Raw genomic sequence first — 19,220 nt, 5'->3', positions numbered from 1 at the left:
AATCCTAGCTATGGTGTCTACTGTAGAGCAAACATATTTTAGTCTTAAAACTAAAACTAGTTTTAGTTTTGAAATATTCATTTTATTTTATTATTGTTTTTTGTTTTTATCCTAATTCTTTCCTCTTCGTTGTCTTCGTAAACCACATTGAATTGCTTTTGTATGAAAGGTGTTATATAAATAACTAAATGACATTCCCTGACTTTGAATTTAGTCAACTACGAGAGATCAAAAACATTAGTAAACAGATTACTAGGCCATGTATCAAACGAAGGTATAATCATTATTATTATTCCACCTTTGCTGTTGATGATGTGACCAGTCAAAATGTCTGTGGTACAAAGTACTCGGTGCAGCTGTTGATCTGAACATGCAAACCACACAACAAACTATTAACAGGAAGTGTTGCGTGCTGCCAAACATGCACACCTACTCTGTAACGTGTGCACTGTGGTCTGAGAGTTATTTGCTACAGTCAGAGGCACCTGCAGCAGCTTAAGAAGCACATAGCTAATGAGCCAGTGGGGAAGCTGGTGTACCTGGAGAGAACCCATGCAAACTTCACACAAGGCCCCGGCCAGATGGTGGAACTGAACCCAGGGCCTTTTGCCGTGAGGCAACAATGCTAATGACTGTTTGAAAAAGCAAAGATTTCATCTTCATGTTCTTGAAAACTCAAAAGAGCTTTTTCACCACAAAAGCTGTGCAAGGAAAAGCAGAGAGAACACAGCAAACACAGTATGCTACCAGATTAATTTTGATGGTGTTATACATTGAAGACTAAAAATAAGGTGCGTACTGTAGAGCAAATTACAAAACAAATATAAAATGGAACTTTTAATCAGAAATGTAGAATAGAAAAACATTTCAGATAAAAGTTAAAAGAAGAGAATATCAGCTGCCAGTCAAAAACAATATATTTTACTGCTGCGAGGTATTAGGAGTTTATTAAAACAAAAAATCAAAAATACAACTCAAGCAAAAACACCACAATCTATGCACAGCTGAACAAAATTTGAATTGGTACAACAATCCCATGTGTATAGAGATACATGAGTTATATGTTTATCTGTTGCTCTCGCTGACATTAAACTGCACAGCGTTTATAAGTAAATTACCTAGAGACAAATTAATATCCAGTGATATCCATTAATATCCATATACCAGTGCACATGAAAAAGAAAATACACCCTCTTTAAGTTATTCGTTTTTACAGATCAGGAAATAATGAAAAAAAATCACCTTAATCTTACTAGATTTCTTGTAGAACTTCAGATAAGCAAACACACATCACACAATATTACATAGCTACCTTATATTGTTACCAAAAACTTGAAAAACAAACACTGACTTCAGAAAATGTGTGTGAAAAACAAAGTAGACCCTTGCTGTTTTCATGGCATTTAAGAGGGTAAGTAGCACCCAGGAGCTGCTAATCAGATCCACTTAATTAATTGATCATCAAAGTATAAAGATCACGGTTTCAGCAGTTTGCTGGTCTGGAGCATTCAGGTGTGTGTCAGTACAAAGGAAACATATCAGCGATCTTAGAGAAGCAACTCCAAGAGAACCAAATTCCAAGTCCATCATACTACAGTGAGAAAGATTATTTGCATGTGGAAAACATACCATGTCATGTTCCCAGAGTGGATGTCTCAACAAACTGACATCAAGATCAAACCGTGCAGTGCTCATAGAATCTGGTGCTGAATGCCCAGAAGACAGTGGAGATTATTGTGGACTTCAGGAAGCACACAGCCCCACTCCCCCCCATCATCCTGACTGACACCCCCATCACCTCTGTGGACTCATTCCGCTTCCTGGGTACCACCATCACCCAGGACCTGAAGTGGGAGCCCACCATCACCTCCGTCATCAAGAAAGCCCAGCAGAGGATGTACTTCCTGAGGCAGCTGAAGAAATTCAACCTGCCAACACGGAGATGATGCAGTTCTACACTGCAATCATCGAGTCCATCCTCACCTCCTCCATCACCGTGTGGTACGCTGGAGCCACTATCAGGGACAAACAGAGACTGCAGCGTGTTGTGCGCTCTGCTGAGAAGGTGATTGGCTGCAAACTCCCATCTCTGCAGGACCTGTACACCTCCAGGACACTGCGGCGTGCAGCTCGGATCTCAGCTGACCCTTCTCACCCTGGACACAGTCTGTTTGACCTGCTCCCCTCAGGCAGGAGGCTCCGGTCCATTCGCACCAGAACCTCTCGCCATAAGAACAGTTTCTTCCCCTCTGCTGTTGGACACATGAACAATAACCACATGACTGTCCCCGCCACTAACACATGACCCTACGCTGTGTCACTGCATCATTTCATGTTTGGCACTGATCACCACCTGCACTCATGTATATATCTTTCTACGTAGCACTCATAATTCTTATTCTCATGTATATATCTCATGTATATCTCATGCACATATCTTTCTTTCTACATAGCACTTTAATTCTTATTGTTTGCACTGAAGCACCGCAGCAATTTCCTAATGTTGTAAACCTCAACATCTGGCAATAAACCCCATTCTGATTCTGATTCTGATTCTGATTCTGATTCTGAAAAGCCCAAGAGTTACATCTTGGTCTCTACTGGCCTCAGTTATCATGTTAAATGTTAGATTTCATGATAGAAAGCCTCTTCACTCTAAAAAGAACATGGCAGCAATGTTTGGGTTTGCAAAGCTGCATTTGGACCAATCACAAGACCAACAACTAAAGCTTGCATAAACTCACACCATACAAAATAACTGACAAAGAAAAGAAACAAGTTGGTAGCAATGGCCTAGTCAAAGTGCAAATCTCAACCTGGTGGGACCTCAAAGAGCTGTGCATAAACAAACGGAACAAACTTCAATGAACTGAAGTGACGCTGTAAATAAGAGTGGGCCAAAATTTCTCCACAAAGATGTGAAAGACTGAATCAGAAACAGATTACTTTATTAATCCCAGAGGAAATTATGTGGTCACATAAACAGTAAGAACAGTAACTACGAAAACTAAGTAATACAATATCTTGCAAAGTTTTTTTTTTCTTTTTTTCTAAAGCTTTTTAAAACAGCCGCAGTGGACACACAGTGTTGTACATCATACATGAATGAAATAGTGAGAAAATAAAGCTAAAAAAGTAAAAAGCAACACAATGAATACTGTAATGATCTACTTTCTGGCCTCCCTAAAAACAAACTAGCCCCCTACTACACTCCAGAACTTAGGTACACAGGTTGTGACCAAGGCCAGAAGAGAGTATGAACAACACCAGCTTTTAAGTATCTCCATTGTCAGCCTCAGAACAGATTCTTTATCTAGTTTTTAGGTTTTTGAAGTTGTCCCTAAAGTCAGACGTAAAAAACCCACAGTGCGAAAGCTTTCTGTTACTATGCTGCACATCTGTGGAACAGCCTTCCTGAAGACCTGAGGACAGCCAATCATGTCAATGCTTTCACAGCCACAACCCACTGATAGCGCTTTCTTAGTCCAGTTTCTGATGTTTTATCTGTTGGGCTCAGTAGTAACTTATTGACTAATTATTGTTGAAGGTGGGTCTGCAAACTACTGAATCATTTTGATTACACTTTTGCAAAATGCATAATAAAACAGTGAGATCAATGATTGTTTTCTACAGTCATTGGGTGTAATATGTCATGTTGTTTTATACTTAGACTTAAATCATGTGAGAGCCTGGTAAAGACCAGGTGATGTTCTGATATTTCACGCTGTGTAAAGCTACATCATGAATGCACCAAAGAAATGTTCAGAAACATTATATTGCAAAATGTTTAAATTCGTCCTTATCCTCACAAAAATTCCGTCACCTTTATGCAAATGAAAAAATCCACCCAGAAAGCTGTTGTTTAGGTCGCTTGAGTTCACCCGTAACTCTTTCTGTGACTGCATGAGGGTATAATGATTTCCATGTAGGTCAGCAGATTTCATAACAAAGTGGTGAAAAAACTCAGGTGACTGGTTCCAGAGCCCATGGTCACTAAAGCAAACCTTGGAATACACATAGTAAAATCCCTCCTCCTGAACTTCAAGCCTACCATCTTTGTAGGCCATGCCGCTGAGAACAGTCAGATTATTTATATGCCAAAGCATCACCTCGTTTTCTTGAACCGACCCGCCTGCAGGGATAAAAGACAAGATGGATGTAGCAATTTAAAGTTGTGTATTTTCAGTCAGACACGGCAAACAATTAAACCAATTTATGTAAAGTTCAGCTCCTGTTTTGGGCCAGTTATGATCTGTTTTGTGAAACTGCTAGTTTCAATGAATTGTTCAAAAGGAAATAGGGACTGCAGAGTTGATCTGACAGAAGGGACAGAAGACACCCGCACATTTGCTTCTAAACTATACCCAGCGTTTTATTAATCAGATTTTTTTGTACACCGTCATAAAAATTTGAATTTCCTGTAGTCACCTCGCCTTGTTCTTCATCCGTCTTGTCCCACCCCATTTAAAAAAGATCTAAATGCCCCTGATAGCACACAGTTGATAATGCAGGACTTTAGTTTTGTGATAATATTCACCAAATCATTATTATTATTGTTATTATTATTTATTTGGTAAATATTTAAATTAATGTGGCTTCTTCACATAATGTGCCAACAAATGAATAAAATTAAAAAATATTCTTCTTAGCTTCTTTTTTCTCTGAAATCAAATCTTGGTGTGTTTATTGCAGTTTCAAAACAAACTCACCGTTTATACTCAGCATGTAACTCTGCTGCCTTACATCTGATATATAAATACAGCACGCAAGACAAAGTATTTATCACTGACAATGGGAAATGAAGGCTTTTCTATACAGTTTGACCGTTAATTAGAGAAACAAATGCAAAAATCATGCAAATCAGAAAATCATGACGACGGTTATTTTATTTATGGATGGTATACACTTGTGTTATTTACAAAAAAAAAAAAAAGTTATCCAACCTGTCAGATGTGCAAAACCACGGATTCTACCATCTTGTTCTGCAATGGAAACAAAAATCTAAAATGCGGGGAGGGGTATGTTTTGTTTTTTAGATATGCTCACAAAAGATATTCTTAGTCTCGAGATTTTAGTTCATGGTTGAATTAAGGTTATAAGAGACTTGTGTACCTGATCTGTTGTTCAGTCTTGAGACAGCCTGCAATGGAAGTTACAAATTAGTTTGAAAGAAATTGTCAATGCGTCATATTTGATGATAGAGTATGACGTTTACTTGTACAGAGAAGAATTTTTAAAAAAATAAAATCAATTTTTTTAAAAGTACAGAAAAATTGAGTAAAATATAAACAAATGACTGTTAAAACGAGACAAGCTCACAACAAATGTGCCCAAAGTAATAGAAGCTTTTGCAATTAGATATGTGCTACAGTAGTATCTATCTTATCAGCTGATATATCACAACAATTGCTTAATTGTTGTGATATATCAGCTGATATATCACAACAATTGCTTAATTGTTACAGTTAATTAATTCATTTTTATACCTCTAAAGTCACAATAAGAGAGGATAAAAAGCAGGCAATAAATATTTAGATTTAAAGACTAGAGTACACTGAGCTGATACTCACCAATTCACGGTGGTAAAGCAAGTTAATAAAAAAAGCCTGTGCAGCAATGCCATACAGCACTACAGTCAGGAGGACAAACAGCAGCGTTTGTGCCAATTTGTCATCTTTTTGTTGCTCATCTGGATTCTGGGGCACTGCAGCAACAAGTCTGTCCAGTTCCACACCAGTGTCCGCCATTCCTGCAGAGAAAATATCTTCAAATAATAGACAAAAAGTTTCTTTTTGACTCAAGGAAGCCACTCAAACGCAAGGAAGTACTGTGGTTTAAAGTAGCGATGACTCGCCATCCTGAGGGGCACTACCAGTAACAGAAATGCATGCACACACTGCAAAACACATTTCCTCTTAAACACAGTCACACTTCAACCATATGCTCTGGTTTCACAGTCATGTGTCGTATAATCAGTAAACATTTTTTTGAAGTTCACATTGACTCCAGAACCACTGATCACTCAAGACGTCCCAGAATATTTCGATTCTGTGAAAACATATCTTACAGTATTACTCATCTTCCACAATATCAAAAGGATCCACGCATATGCATTTTTCAAGATGTAACAATAACACTGTCACAATAATTTTAGTTTTGGTGATATCGCTGAGTTTTGCTACCTTTTTGTTCTGATTGGCACTCTGGTTATTTTCTGTACGCTAGTCTCTTTTTATCTCTAAGGTAAGGATTAGCATTAAAAATGAAAAAAAAAATTAGTTTTCTTGTATCTTATTTTGTTTTGTGCTTCCCATCTTCTCTCCTGTTTCTCTGATTGATGTCGCCTGCAGTTTATTTGCCTACTTTCCACTGTTTGTCATGAGTAATCAGTCACCTATACATAGTCCTCTCCATATGCTGTGTCCTACAATACATCTCTGACAGGTGTTAGAGAGCCTGCCAGGCAGAAATCCCTGAAGGCAAATTTCTCCCAGTTGCTGAGATATGATCTAACGTTCTGCTTCTCCACCGTTTTTGGTTGGTTGTAACAGACAAAAGAACTGTAAATGCAGATAAGAGGTTTTGTAGGCAAAGGTAGCATAAGTGCCACAATAGAGTTGCAACAGAAACATTAATTGGAATCAAACCAGGCATCAGTTATATGTCACAGTTTCACTTTGTGAGCAGTGTGTTTGAGATTCACTATCGGAGCAAAGAGGAATTCTAACTATCGGGGATACTGCCACTTCTACCTGCTGCTGATTTCATATAACGAGCAGGACTTTTAAAGAAGCCACAGCTGGAAGAAAAGTAAGTTTCAAGATACATCTTCAGTCTCTAATTACCCCAGCTGCATTTTTTTTCACTCAGAGGCAAAATGTCCTCTCAGTCAGAAATGAATCTCTCTTGTTCGATCTGCTATGACATCTTCAGAGACCCCATCATGCTGTCATGCAGCCACAGCTTTTGTAAAGACTGCCTGCAAATGTGGTGGAAGGAGAAACCAGTACGTAAATGCCCACTTTGTAAGAATTTGCATTTGTCAGATGACCCACCCTGTAACTTGGTGTTAAAGAACCTGTGTGAAGCTTTCTTACTGGAGAGAGATCAAAAAGCTTCTTTGGAGTCAGAGCCTCGCTGCAGTCTGCACTCTGAGAAACTCAAACTCTTCTGTCTGGACCATCAGCTGCTAGTGTGTCTTGTTTGTAGGGATTCAAAAATACACAACAAACACAAATTCAGAACCATCGAAGAAGCTGCGGAGGATCACAGAAAAGTGCTTCAGGTGTTACTACAGCCCTTAAAAGAGAAACTGAAGCACTTTAAAATAGTTAAAGGAGACTTTGATCAAACCAGAGAACACATTAAAGTCCAGGCCCTTCACACAGAGAGGAAGATCAAGGAGAAGTTTGCAAAAATGCACCAGTTTCTACAAGAAGAAGAAAAAGCAAGAATCACTGCTCTGAGGGCAGAAGAGGAGCAGAAGAGTCAGATGATCAAGGAGAAGATGGAGGCTCTGAGCAGAAAAATAGCAGCTCTTTTAGACGTTATCAGAGTCACAGAGGAGAACCTGAGAGCTGAAGATGTCTCATTTCTGCAAAACATCAAGCCTGCAGTGAACAGAGTCCAGCAGCGCACCCTGCTGGAGGAACCACATGTGGTCTCAGGAGCTCTGATAGATGTGGCCAAACACCTGGGCAACCTAACCTTCAACATCTGGAAGAACATGAAGGAGATGGTCTCCTGCACTCCAGTGATTCTGGATCCAAACACAGCTCATCAACAACTCATCCTCTCAGAAGATCTGACCAGTGTGAGTCTCGGTGAGAGACAGCAGCTTCCCAACAATCCAGAGAGGTTCGACCACCATCCAATTGTTCTGGGCTCCGAGGGCTTCGACTCAGGGACTCACAGCTGGCATGTTGAGGTTAGAAAGGATGGGATCAGGTGCCTCGGTGTGCTAATAGAGTCTGTTAAGAGAAAAGAACAATTACAGACTGGATTCTGGGAAATATGTCTCCAGGATGGACAATACACAGCAGCTGCTCCACCACTTCCTGATAAACTTCTCTCAGTGAAGAAGCTCCAGAGGGTCAAAGTTCAGCTGGACTGTGACAGAGGGAAGCTCTCATTCTTCGATCTTGACACCAGCACACACATACACACCTTCAAACTCAGTTTCACTGAGAAGCTGTTTCCTTACATTGGCACGCACAATAAAGTACCAATGAAGATTTTACCTGTGACTGTGAGAGTGGAACAGCACACGCCCTCTTTATCTACGGGTTTTTGGTTTAGCTAGCTCTTATTTCCACTCAGAAATCTCTGAGTTTTGATGAGTTTTATTTAAGAATTTAAACATTTCAATAGCTTATTAGGGTTTTTCTTTTAATGTTAAAAGACACTGAAAGCCTTTTAGATTTTATTACTTGTATATTTTCTTTCTTGTTTTAATATGTTTGTCTGTGTCATGTGTCTATAAAGCCTTTCAGGCGGGATAATGGGCTCTACAAATAAACTAACTTGGCTTAACTGGTAATAGTCAATCTTACAAGCTTTAATAATTGTATCTGTGAAAATGTAGTTTTACATTTTTTGTGTCATCAATATCTTTTCGTTTTTGGACCAATAACAGGGACTTTTTGAGTGTGGTACACACCCTGATCCATCCAAACGTCAACAGTGCAAGAGTTGTTTTTTTTTACTAAACGTAATAATAAAAAGCTATGACTTTTTTAGTGCAATTTAATGTTTAAATTGGTATTATTTAGATACAAATATACTTTAGATGCAAATACAAAATGTATACATTTCAATTTCTATGGTAGTCTAGTGAAGTAATCTAACGAAGCTCAAAAGTGTCTGTAAAACCAACAGATTTGGATTTAAATGTAAAACATTCTTTCAGATGTTATGTACATCAGGTAAAAATGATAAACAACCTTTGACTCTATAAAGTTTTTATATCTCTAAATTAAAATTAGAACATTCACAAAGGCTTGTGACGTTTTAAGAAAATCATGTTCATGCCCTTTACATTTCATGGGTAAAGCAGAGAGACCAGGAAGGCGAATCTAACTGTGGTGATAATTTTTATCACTGACATGAGATTTACTGTGACCGTCACCTGTTAAACATCCAATAATACGAGATCAGATGTGTTGCAGTGGTCAGTAGATTATATTTTTCCTTTCAGAAATTAAAAACATTTTTTTACAAAGACCAACTTCCTTCACTCAAACTCTTTTGCACATTAAGCTCTTAATAGTGATCACCACAAACAGCAGAATCACTGCTTTACATCGATACACCAGCGCTGAGTGTGGACTAACACAGGACTAACCTGCTGACCAGTTTCAGTAACCTCCCACAGGACAGCATTTATTTAAAGGCGACCTGTTGCATTTATATTGTTAATTTCCTGCTCTATGCTTTTTGACTCCACTCCAGTATCACAGAATGATTCAAAGTTTAAAAACAATCCTTATTTTTCTTATTCCAGTCCCTTATGCAGCCCCTCAGTTCAAACTTTAAACCCCTCATCTGCTGACTGGCTGGCACTTGGAAGCCTACAGAGGGGTTTACCCAGTGCTTGTGAACTGTCCCCATTTAGTATGTAAAGAAATACAAAAACACCCTGGACCTTCAAAGTCTATTTTGTTCACATATAATATGAAAATCTGACCCAGTAACATTAAAAAAAAAAAAAACAGAAAAGCAGAACAGATACCCTTAAAAGATTTTCAGGCGTGTAATTATTTCAAATTAAAACGCTTTGTTTTTACAAACTGTCTCAGGGGAGAGATGTCTGTCTTATCAGCAGTTAAGGAGAAACTGCTATGTGAAAACACCAACAACTTTTCCAGTCTTAGCACAGGGCTGATTAACAGTTCTTTACTGAAGGTTTCTCATTTCCAAGGATTCTTTCTGGCTCAGAAATTTGAATGTGAGTGTTTAATTATGACCCTGAAATAAGTCAAAGAAAAGTTTCAGTAGTTCTAATGACAGAGGGGATTTACACTGGGCTTGGTTTACTTTTACTTTACATTTGTTTGTAAAAGCTCAAAATCATCTGATTTTTATGCTAGTAGCAGTAAATGACACGTGGCTAAAATGTTAGCGTTAGATTTGTTTGAAAGTTGTCTCTTTAATTATATACACAGATTATTGTACAAATTAAATACTGAACACAGAATGAGTGTCAACATTAGTGATACTGAAAATGTTATGATTTACTGATGCAATGTCAAATTCATGAAGTTTATAAAGTTCACTTCTGATGGTCGGATACATTTTGTTTAGTTTTGGGCAGTCTGGTCATGAGATTATATGATGATCTTTTGGAGTCACGCCCCTGCTTTTAGTTGCAAAGAAATCTGTCAGTCATTGGTGGACTTCAGTGATGTCAGTGGTTCCAACTTAAGGTCCAGTAATTTCATGGTGCCATGCGCTTTCCATCTTTTTGGCCTCAGGACTATTATTTTTGGTGACAATGCAAGAAACTGGTCCTAAATTAGGCTGCGTCTTCTCCTCGAGGCTGAAAGCTAATTTACAATCTAAGTATTTTTACTCTGAAAACCCTGACAGGAAGCAGTGACTTATACTCCTGTTCCTTTGAAGTTTTTTTTTAGTATACTGAAAACTTTTCCTTATCTGCTTTTCTCACCTTTAAGAGGATTATTGCATCTGATGGCCATTGCCTAATTTGTGACAAAACCAAAACACGTTTCTGCTTACTTCATGTGGAGTAGGAACTTTTAGACAGCGCTGTATATTTATTTATAATGTACAATTAATCTTAAAGACTAAAGTTGTCCACATTATAAAGTTGTCAGCTCACCCACTACAGTATTGGAGCACATATTGATGATCATTAACTCGTCTGACATTGAAACAAAACGTTTCAAAGAACAGAGAAACTTGGAAAGCTCATCAAGAACACGAGACATAACAATTTCCCATGATTAAAGCTGTAGTCATTGGTATTTCTGTATAAAAACAAATCAAATTATTGAGTGTTATTTGATGTCAATTACATTCAGGTGGATGCAAACATGACTTCCAACTCAAAACATTCACATTTCCATGAAGTTGCTTACAGCTTGCTCTGCTGCCCTCAATAATAAACTGCTATGGCTTTAAAGGACCAATGTGTAGGAATTAGTGACATCTAGTGGTGAAGTTGTAGATTGCAAGATACTGAATCGCCCTTTGTTTCCAACAAGCAGCAGAAATAAACACATTTGCAGGTTGGTAACAACTGTACGGACAGTGATTTTTATATATTTAAATATAATTCAACCATTAAGATTTTGCCAAGGCTTAAAATTGGGGTGTGGCGTGGATTAAACAGTGTGCTGACACTGGTCTCATCTCTTTCCTAGTCTTCACCTCTGCTGGACCCAGCTCACAACTTCACACTTTTGTGTAAGTAAATATTCTACTTCCAAATAAACAAAACAAAACAAAAACGTGGCAGCCTCCACAAGCAAACAGTGGTGGCATTGTCCATCTTTGATATACAGTCTATTGTTTACAACAATGTAGGAGCACCTTCAGTTCCATTTATAGCCAGTGCTGTTTGTCCTTTTTGGTCTTCAGTAGAAACACTAGTTATAAATCCTGGATTACATTTATGTTAATGGAGCATCAGAAATCCTACACACTGGACCTTTAACTGTGACCAATACTGCATTATGTTTCACAATAAGTCAGATCAGAATCTGAGCATCAGTCATGACATCAACCTGTAGCTGTGGTTTGATTGTTCTTTTCAGGAAGTGTAAATGCATAGTAAATCTAACCAGCAGTGTTCATATATTCACACACCCCCTTCCCTCTCAGTATACTGATCTTTACTCCACCAAGAAGCCCCCTCTCTCGACTTTTCTCATATTTGCCAACATGAGAGTTTGACCTGTCAGTACTTTAAGAAACCTTCCTTGACACACGTCACCTTTTCTGACAAATGCAGCCAAGCAGGGCTAAAACAAGTCCAAATTAATTTATAAAAAGAAAGACAAAGAAGCCTTTTGTTCTTCCTCCTCCTGCTTCCATTCAACTGCCTGAATGTCCCTCCCTCTTCTCTGGCACAGTTTGGGTCTTCCTCATAGTCTTCATATAAAAGGTGCTGGGATTTTTCCTCCACCTGACGCTACATGATGATTCGCGGCTCCGGGACTGACTCGTTGATGGATTTGTGAGGCAGGACGTTGGCACCGTTCAGGTATAGCTCATCATTGACGATCACGTCCTCCCCCAGCACCGTCACATTCTCCATACGCACCTGAGGACGCACATTAAGACACAAGTCATCTTCCATCGCACGTGACAAGTCTTTGTGCATGTGCTGTACGAGATGAAACAGAGGATTTAAGTAGACAGAAAGAGTACGGCTGCCACAGCCTTCAGTACTCCTTCTGTTCTCCTACTGCTTCTCTGGCGTTAGCTATTATAAGTTATGTGAAAAGGACAGATATAATAGTGAACTGTGAAGTTGGCCAAAAGTCCCATTTGGTTATTACTTTAAGACAAAAAAACAAAACAAACAAAAAAACAGACAAGTTTGAGCAATTCCAATAAATTATATCCATGAGTGCGTAAGCAGATACAACAAGGTCTAAAAAGAAAAAAAGAAAATAACTAGGCTAAGTTATAGAGTACAAATATCACCACAAGTGAGATCTGCTGTTAAACAGACAGAGACACAATTAGCTGTGTCTCACAATAAATGAATGAACCAAGAACGTCCACACATCTTTCCCACTCACCCACTGGCCGACTGACGAGCTCCACCCCACGATGCAGCTCTCCAGCCACGAGTGCGATCGAACCCTTGACCCTTTCAGCACCGTGCACCTCTTTATCCTCACACCGTCCTCCACGACAACGCCGGCGCCGATGGTGACATTCGGGCCGATGGTGCAGTTCTCCCCGATCTGTGCCGTGGGATCCTTCAGAGAAGAAGAAATGGGGATCATCATTATCATGAAGTACAAGCCCTTATTTTGATGTCACATCAACAAAGTGCACTCACAACCAAGACGTTGCCGAGGAAACCGGGGCCTGTGCGTAATCTCTCAGGTGCGTGTTGTCGTACTGACTGGAGGTACATACACATCCCTGTCAGGAAGTCTTTAGGCTGGCCGATGTCCATCCAGAAACCTGCAGACAGACGGACAGAGGGTGGAAGGTGAAAGCCTGAAAGCAACCAGGCAGCTCCTAGTGATCTTTAACAGGTGACTCACTGAATAATCAGGTCACAGTAAGAGGCAGACATTAATCTGCTGACTGCAAACTCTGCCATAAATTTTACATAACTGCCAGCAGAGTTTTCAGCATTTGTTCTAATAGCTGCACAAATCACTCATCTGCCTCAACCAAATATCCAGCTAAGTGTTGTGAGGGGGCAGGATCAAGAGAGAAGAGGCGGAGTACACCGCAGGCACCCTCACATCTAATCCTACGGCCACCAAAATCACCAGTTATAACCTAACAAGTATGACCGCAGACTATGAATTTCAGGAGCAAACAAACACACAGAAATCAACCAGAAGGTTCGAACCCAGTGCCTAACAGTGCTAACCACTGCAATATGATGTCACCCCCTTACCGTTGGTTAGGCTGTGGGGGCAAAAGTGGAAACCAGGACAAGCAGAGATACAGATTTAAACTAAAAACTGAAAATGCAGTTCAGTGGGTTAAAAAAGCCACATTTTCACTGGAAAGACTGATGGATTTTCTACAGATCTCTGTTAAAAACAAAAAAAAAAAAGAGGGAGAAAAATCACCATCAATTCATAATTCAATAAATACCAATCCTGAAAAAAGATTAATCCAAACACCTGAATAAAAACACACGAAAGCACAACTGGTACGAACAACATTAATCAGGGTTTTTACGAGCACCAGCATCATAAAAAAACATCAGGGTTTCTGGTTTCTGATTAACATACAGATTTAACCTGAATTTATTTATTCATTCAAGCATAAACTAGCCAAAGATCAGTTATTAAAATGTAATGAATTTATTTAGCCTTTTAGGCCGACATAGGTTTGTCCATATTTATTACAAAGACAAAACAGAATTTAGGTCACTTGTACAAATTCCTACTCCTCTAAGAAAATTTAAAGAACAAATCAAGCCCATCTTTTTTTATTTCTCCTGTGATTCTTAAGTTTTGTAAATGCTTCGCCGCTAATCTCGAGGACCTTCTGTTACTACTTAAACATGATGAATCACATCATCTTCTAAAGGGAAATCCACTACTGACTGGGACCAGTAAGCCTGCCTGGACTACAGGTCAGGATGGGGTGGAGGTTTGACTACGTGGTTCCACTGTTTCAGCAAAGCCAAAGGATCTCAGAGAGGAATGAGGATGTAGAGAAGCACCAACTAGTGATTCCTCCTGCTGGTGAGCTCTTGTGTTTTTTGTTGGGGTTTTTCTTTTTAAGCATCTGTATCAGAACTCTAGAGAACCTTTAGGTCTGAGCATAAAGGTTAGTGGTGCTTTTCTGCAAACGTTTCCTCTCCAGACCTGCACGAAAAGCCCAAACACTTACGTCTGGTGGAGCTGTGAGCTGCAGAGACCAGATCAAGCACACAGGTCAGCTTCAAACCATACATTTCCATCCTACTGATCCTACTGCTGTGTTAAGAAAAAGGTGAGGTCACCACTGTATACTTTTATGAACTGACTTGCATCATTTTGATTAATACGATCTTCTCCACGGGCCCCTATTTTGGGCAAAAGCTGAATGTTCAGATCTCACATGCAGCTTTACAGTCCTGTGCTGTAGTAGAAGCTACTTTCGGCTACTTCCCAGCCACCAGTGGTCGCCACAGTGGGCAGCTCTACATGTCTGATTTGGCAGATTTTCTTTAAACGCAGGATGCTCTTTCTGACGCAACCCCAAAGAGGATTTGTGTCTCCAGCTGGAATCAAACCAGTGACTTTTTGACCACTACGCCACTGGAGGAGAAGAGTCCTGTGCTGTAGTACTGCAGTCTTAATATTAGTATTAGTTACCTTGCAGCTCCATGGCATACAGCTGTCCCTCCCCTGCCATGACAGGAAATATTTCTTTTTCAATGGATGTTGGTCTCAGCTGCAAAAATAATGCATAAAAAAGTCATGAACATGATCCAAAAAATACACAAAACTATAGTGTCTTCAGACTCAGTGTTTCCCACAGATTCCCACATAATCAGGTGCCTCTCCAGTGAGTCTCATCCTGCTGGTAGATTTAAACTCCACCATGTTGAAGAGGAGCTGGTGGCTGTAGTTCTTGTAGTCTGCTCTTCAACCTCAGAGACGCAAACCTGTTGTAGGCTCGGGTTAGAGTGACCCAGGGTCTCGCAGGAGATATTCAGAGCAGGAGGACTGCAATCACTAGCTACAGTCCAAGATAGTGAAGTCTGAGTACATCTGAATCTAGGATGAGCTCTGATCAAGAAGCTGAATGATATCAGTGACCCAGATGCATTCTTCGCTCTGATCCAAACTAAGGCTGAAAGTTTGGATTGAAGACTGAAAGCTGAAAGGGAGCTCCCTTTCAGCTTTCAGTCTTCAATAATACCAGATACTAACAGGCTGGCCCACCAAGGTAAAGTCCATCTGTGGGAAACACTGAGTCTGTTACTAAATAACACACCAACATCGACACTATGAGTGAGTGCGAGAGCCTCCTCACCTGGATCCTGCTGAGCATGCTGGGATTGAAGATGTACATGCCGGCATTAATTTTGTTGGAGACAAAGACCTGTGGTTTCTCCACAAAGCGATGGATCCTCCCGCTGTCCGCCTCATACACCACCACACCGTACTTAGAGGGCTCTTCCACCCGTGTTACCTTCATGCCACGCACGCGCGCGCACACACACACACACACACACACACACACACACACACACACACAGAGTATGACCCCACAGTAGTAAGCTTCCCTTATACCACCTAAAACTAATAAAAACCTGTCAATATGCAGCAGCTAAGCATAGGAAATACTTGGACAGTCTCTCTCACCACAATGGTTCCCTCCTTGCCGTGGTTGTGGTGGAACTGCAGCAGATCTTTGAACGGAAAATCACAGATGACGTCTGAGTTGAGAACGAAGAACGGCTCACTGTCATCATTCAGCAAGTCTCGAGCCAACGCCAGGGGACCCGCTGTGCACAAACATATAGTTTTATATGGTTCACAATAATTTACTATGGTTTTTAAAAGACGAGTTAACCGATGTTGAATTACTGGATACTTGCAAAGAGCCATTTACGCTTATCTGGATCTGTCTGTAGTAAAGACAAGCTCACCTGTTCCCAGAGGCTCCTTCTCATGAGACAGAGAGATACGAATCCCGAGCTGAGAAGAAAACAAAAAACAGACAGGTTCAACTTTAATGTTTGGGCTCAGTTAGGAATCACACCACATCACACATGAATCCAAATGAATGTCTCCTGAATCTATTTCCTAACATGTGACCAGAGATACAGAAATCCAACAAGTCCAACAACCGAGTCTTTGAGGTCCTGTTCAAGCACAACACGGAAGTCACGCTGATTAAAGATTGTAAAGTACACGACACACACGGTGACTGTGCTCACGAGTGTTGTGTTTTATTGACAATTCTGCATTCAAGGGAAACAGTCCGTTCCAGTCCAACTCTCTCTGTCTTGAGAAATCTTGAACCTAAAACCTGTTACCGACTTTCTGAATATCCTGGATACACTAGAACAAGAAAAATAAGAAGCAGAGATGCCGAAAGTTTCTTGACAAGGGTACCAAACATACTCAACAGTGACTGTTGTGCACATTTACACCTCAGTAAATGATATCCTGATTAATAAATCCATCATATAGCCTCCATGCAGGAGAAACCTGGTGGTTTTTACTGTAACAGTGCAGGTTGTTGTACGTACTCTCTGCTCCTGCACTCTCATCTCTCTTTCCAGCAGCTCTGACATGTAGCTCACTGCCAGAACCACATGGTCCACCCCAGCCTGAAAACACACAGAGACAGTGACTCATGACTACAACACAAAATAACCTCTCAGTAGCATCATTAAATCCTCATTGATATCTTTGCCTTACTTTCACCAGTGCCTCCACCTGGTGCAGCAGGATGGGTTTGTTGCAGAACTCCACGAGGGGTTTTGGGACGCTCAGGGTGAGCGGTCGCAGTCGGGTCCCGTACCCCCCCACTAGGATCAAAGCCTTCATGATTCTGCCGTTACCAACAGTTACCCAAGTTCATCAATAACCAGATGCTGATGCCCTGAAAAGACCAGATTCACATTCATCATTAAAATCAGACATTTTCTAAAGGAAGGACAGAAAAAAAATCAGTTATGCTCGTTTCTGTGTTGGATTTAAAATTAAAAGTGACTTTCAAATACAGTCACTTTTTTACTTTGAAGAAAATTATTCTCTCCCTCTCTGACCTCTAAATGTGAACTTCTTTGCCCTCCTAAAGTATAAAAATATAACATTTATGTACACATGAGAGTGGAGACGTTGTGATCGGGGACAGAAACACAAATAAGCAAATCAGAGACTATTTCCTGATCCACTGTGTTGTTTACTTTGGTTTGTCGCATTTTTATTGAGCCATTTTACTACACAATTCTATTCAGGGTGGAAAGGTGAATAGTATGAAAAGAAGAAAATGGATGATTAAATTCCACTTTGTTTTATTTATATTCTTACTTACTAAACTTCTGCACTGTTATTTTAACGTGTTTAACTTAGGTCAGGGTCTTCCTGATTCAAAATGGACCTTCTTAGAGTAACTATATATGTAAACATGTCTGGTCCACTTACAGTTAAAGCAAAGAATCTGTGTTACAGACGTCTGTGCATTTTCCTGATATCTACTGGCCTTGAATAAAAGTAAATGGCTTTTTACAAAGTTGTACACTTGAGTAAATAATACAATAAAAATCACAGTGATGGTGATTTTGTTAGTGTTTTTACTGCATTTACTCTTTTGGATGCAGTAATTCAGGCATTTGCTACCTTTTTGGCTGCATTAAATTCAACTTAATTATTAGCCAATGACATGGAGGTGATAAAGATCAAGCTGCTCAGACTTCCATTGGGAGGGAGTATCAGAGGGAGAGCTCAGGCAGAAGTGGTTTGGAGACAAAGTTAGAAATACAAGAGGCGGGATAGTAGATAAACTGGACAAAGGATGTTAAATATCGAGCTTTCAGGCAGATGGAAGAGAGCACAAAGAACATTTAAAGCTGTAGTGATGACATGTCGATGGCTGGTGTGACAGCAGATCGCTGTGGCAAACACTGTGGCGTCGGGAAGAAAAAGAAGAGGAAGAACAAGAAGAGGTCATGGTGTCGCCTCAGATCAACAGATTTCATTCATTCATTCTATCAGGCGGTCTGGAACACGTGATAGGGTGATATTTACGTCCCTGAAAAGTGTCGAAAAACAAACCAAAGAACCAACCAACACAAAGAGGCGATAAAACGAGGATACACATGGGAATAAACACAGATTAAAACAGGTAGAACTAACGGGTACTACTAAAACAACCTGTTAAGGATATTGCGTTTTATACAGATTACATCAGCACTTATCGTAAATGAATTAACTTTGAAGGGAAACAGTGAGATAAAATGTGACAATGATCATGTTTTGGTTTGTAGTGAACTTACAGTGCCTCTAAATAGCTAACGTCAGCTGACAGAACTGACTTTATTTATCTACAATGAACGCAAATCGACAAGGAGCTGGTTAGTGCTCAGGTTTTAAAGTCTGCGAACAGCGTGAGAGTAAATGAAAACGAAGAAAACTCACCTGGGTTTTTTCGTTAATAGTCTACAGCCAGTCTGAATCACTGACACTCTGGAAATGACACGTAAGATCATCAAAACGCCGAATCCTTGTTTGGCTTCCGGTGCATGAGACAGCCAATCAATTCGTTCGACGTGACATAGCTTATCCGGTGAAGCGTTTCAGAATAAGAGTCATTTTAAAATCGGGCTTATTGCAGCATTTCTATCCACAGACTAATAATAGGACAAGGTTTCTTGGTCTTAAAGTTAAATGAGAATAGTGGAATTCAAATAAATAAATAAAGTGAAAATCGATAAATCCCGTGCATACAGACTTTTTGAAAACTTGTGTGCAACTAATGGACTAGTTCAAGAAAATTTGGTTAAACCCAGTTTAATTTTACTGGACAAAAAACAAGAATATATATAT

The 19,220-nt window shown here is 39.8% G+C and overlaps 3 protein-coding genes across 3 annotated transcripts; 1 reads left to right on the top strand and 2 right to left on the bottom strand.

Annotated features, from left to right (window-relative positions):
• Positions 1-2,541: 2,541 nt before the first annotated feature.
• LOC102309354 (tumor necrosis factor ligand superfamily member 14-like) lies at positions 2,542-6,661 on the bottom strand. Its single transcript, XM_005938893.3, has 4 exons — positions 5,571-6,661; positions 5,113-5,140; positions 4,944-4,982; positions 2,542-4,132 (listed from the first exon to the last, which is right to left on the bottom strand). The coding sequence occupies exons 1-4, from the start codon at positions 5,745-5,747 to the stop codon at positions 3,735-3,737; spliced, it is 642 nt and encodes a 213-aa protein (XP_005938955.1). The 5' UTR covers positions 5,748-6,661; the 3' UTR covers positions 2,542-3,734.
• LOC102314190 (zinc-binding protein A33-like) lies at positions 6,656-8,302 on the top strand. The gene has a single exon (XM_005938910.2). The coding sequence runs from the start codon at positions 6,878-6,880 to the stop codon at positions 8,300-8,302; it is 1,425 nt and encodes a 474-aa protein (XP_005938972.1). The 5' UTR covers positions 6,656-6,877.
• Positions 8,303-9,161: 859 nt separating this feature from the next.
• gmppb (GDP-mannose pyrophosphorylase B) lies at positions 9,162-18,929 on the bottom strand. The gene is made up of 10 exons (XM_042225813.1): positions 18,813-18,929; positions 17,091-17,274; positions 16,919-16,999; positions 16,313-16,361; positions 16,026-16,168; positions 15,694-15,852; positions 15,030-15,108; positions 13,037-13,164; positions 12,771-12,953; positions 9,162-12,286 (listed from the first exon to the last, which is right to left on the bottom strand). The coding sequence occupies exons 2-10, from the start codon at positions 17,217-17,219 to the stop codon at positions 12,155-12,157; spliced, it is 1,083 nt and encodes a 360-aa protein (XP_042081747.1). The 5' UTR covers positions 17,220-17,274; positions 18,813-18,929; the 3' UTR covers positions 9,162-12,154.
• Between the last annotated feature and the right edge of the window lie 291 nt (positions 18,930-19,220).

The sequence above is a fragment of the Haplochromis burtoni genome, unplaced genomic scaffold (genome assembly GCF_018398535.1).
Source record: "Haplochromis burtoni strain Fernald_Lab_line unplaced genomic scaffold, NCSU_Asbu1 Contig_183, whole genome shotgun sequence".
Lineage (NCBI taxonomy): Eukaryota > Metazoa > Chordata > Actinopteri > Cichliformes > Cichlidae > Haplochromis > Haplochromis burtoni.
The sequence above is the reverse complement of the archived record's forward strand: the minus strand, read 5'-3'. Positions and strand labels throughout refer to the sequence as shown.

Bases quoted from the DNA above. Each gene is read 5' to 3' on its own strand.
- LOC102309354 (XM_005938893.3), bottom strand. From the start codon at position 5,747: ATGGCGGACACTGGTGTGGAACTGGACAGACTTGTTGCTGCAGTGCCC. The intron at 5,141-5,570 runs GTGAGTATCAGC...CTTCCATTGCAG, and splicing joins TGCTTTACCACCGTGAATTG to GCTGTCTCAAGACTGAACAA. The intron at 4,133-4,943 runs GTTGGATAACTT...TTATCCCTGCAG, and splicing joins TGGTTTTGCACATCTGACAG to GCGGGTCGGTTCAAGAAAAC.
- LOC102314190 (XM_005938910.2), top strand. From the start codon at position 6,878: ATGTCCTCTCAGTCAGAAATGAATCTCTCTTGTTCGATCTGCTATGAC.
- gmppb (XM_042225813.1), bottom strand. From the start codon at position 17,219: ATGAAGGCTTTGATCCTAGTGGGGGGGTACGGGACCCGACTGCGACCG. The intron at 16,169-16,312 runs GTGAGCTTGTCT...GTTTGTGCACAG, and splicing joins GAAGGAGCCTCTGGGAACAG to CGGGTCCCCTGGCGTTGGCT. The intron at 15,853-16,025 runs GTGAGAGAGACT...CGTGGCATGAAG, and splicing joins GCAAGGAGGGAACCATTGTG to GTAACACGGGTGGAAGAGCC.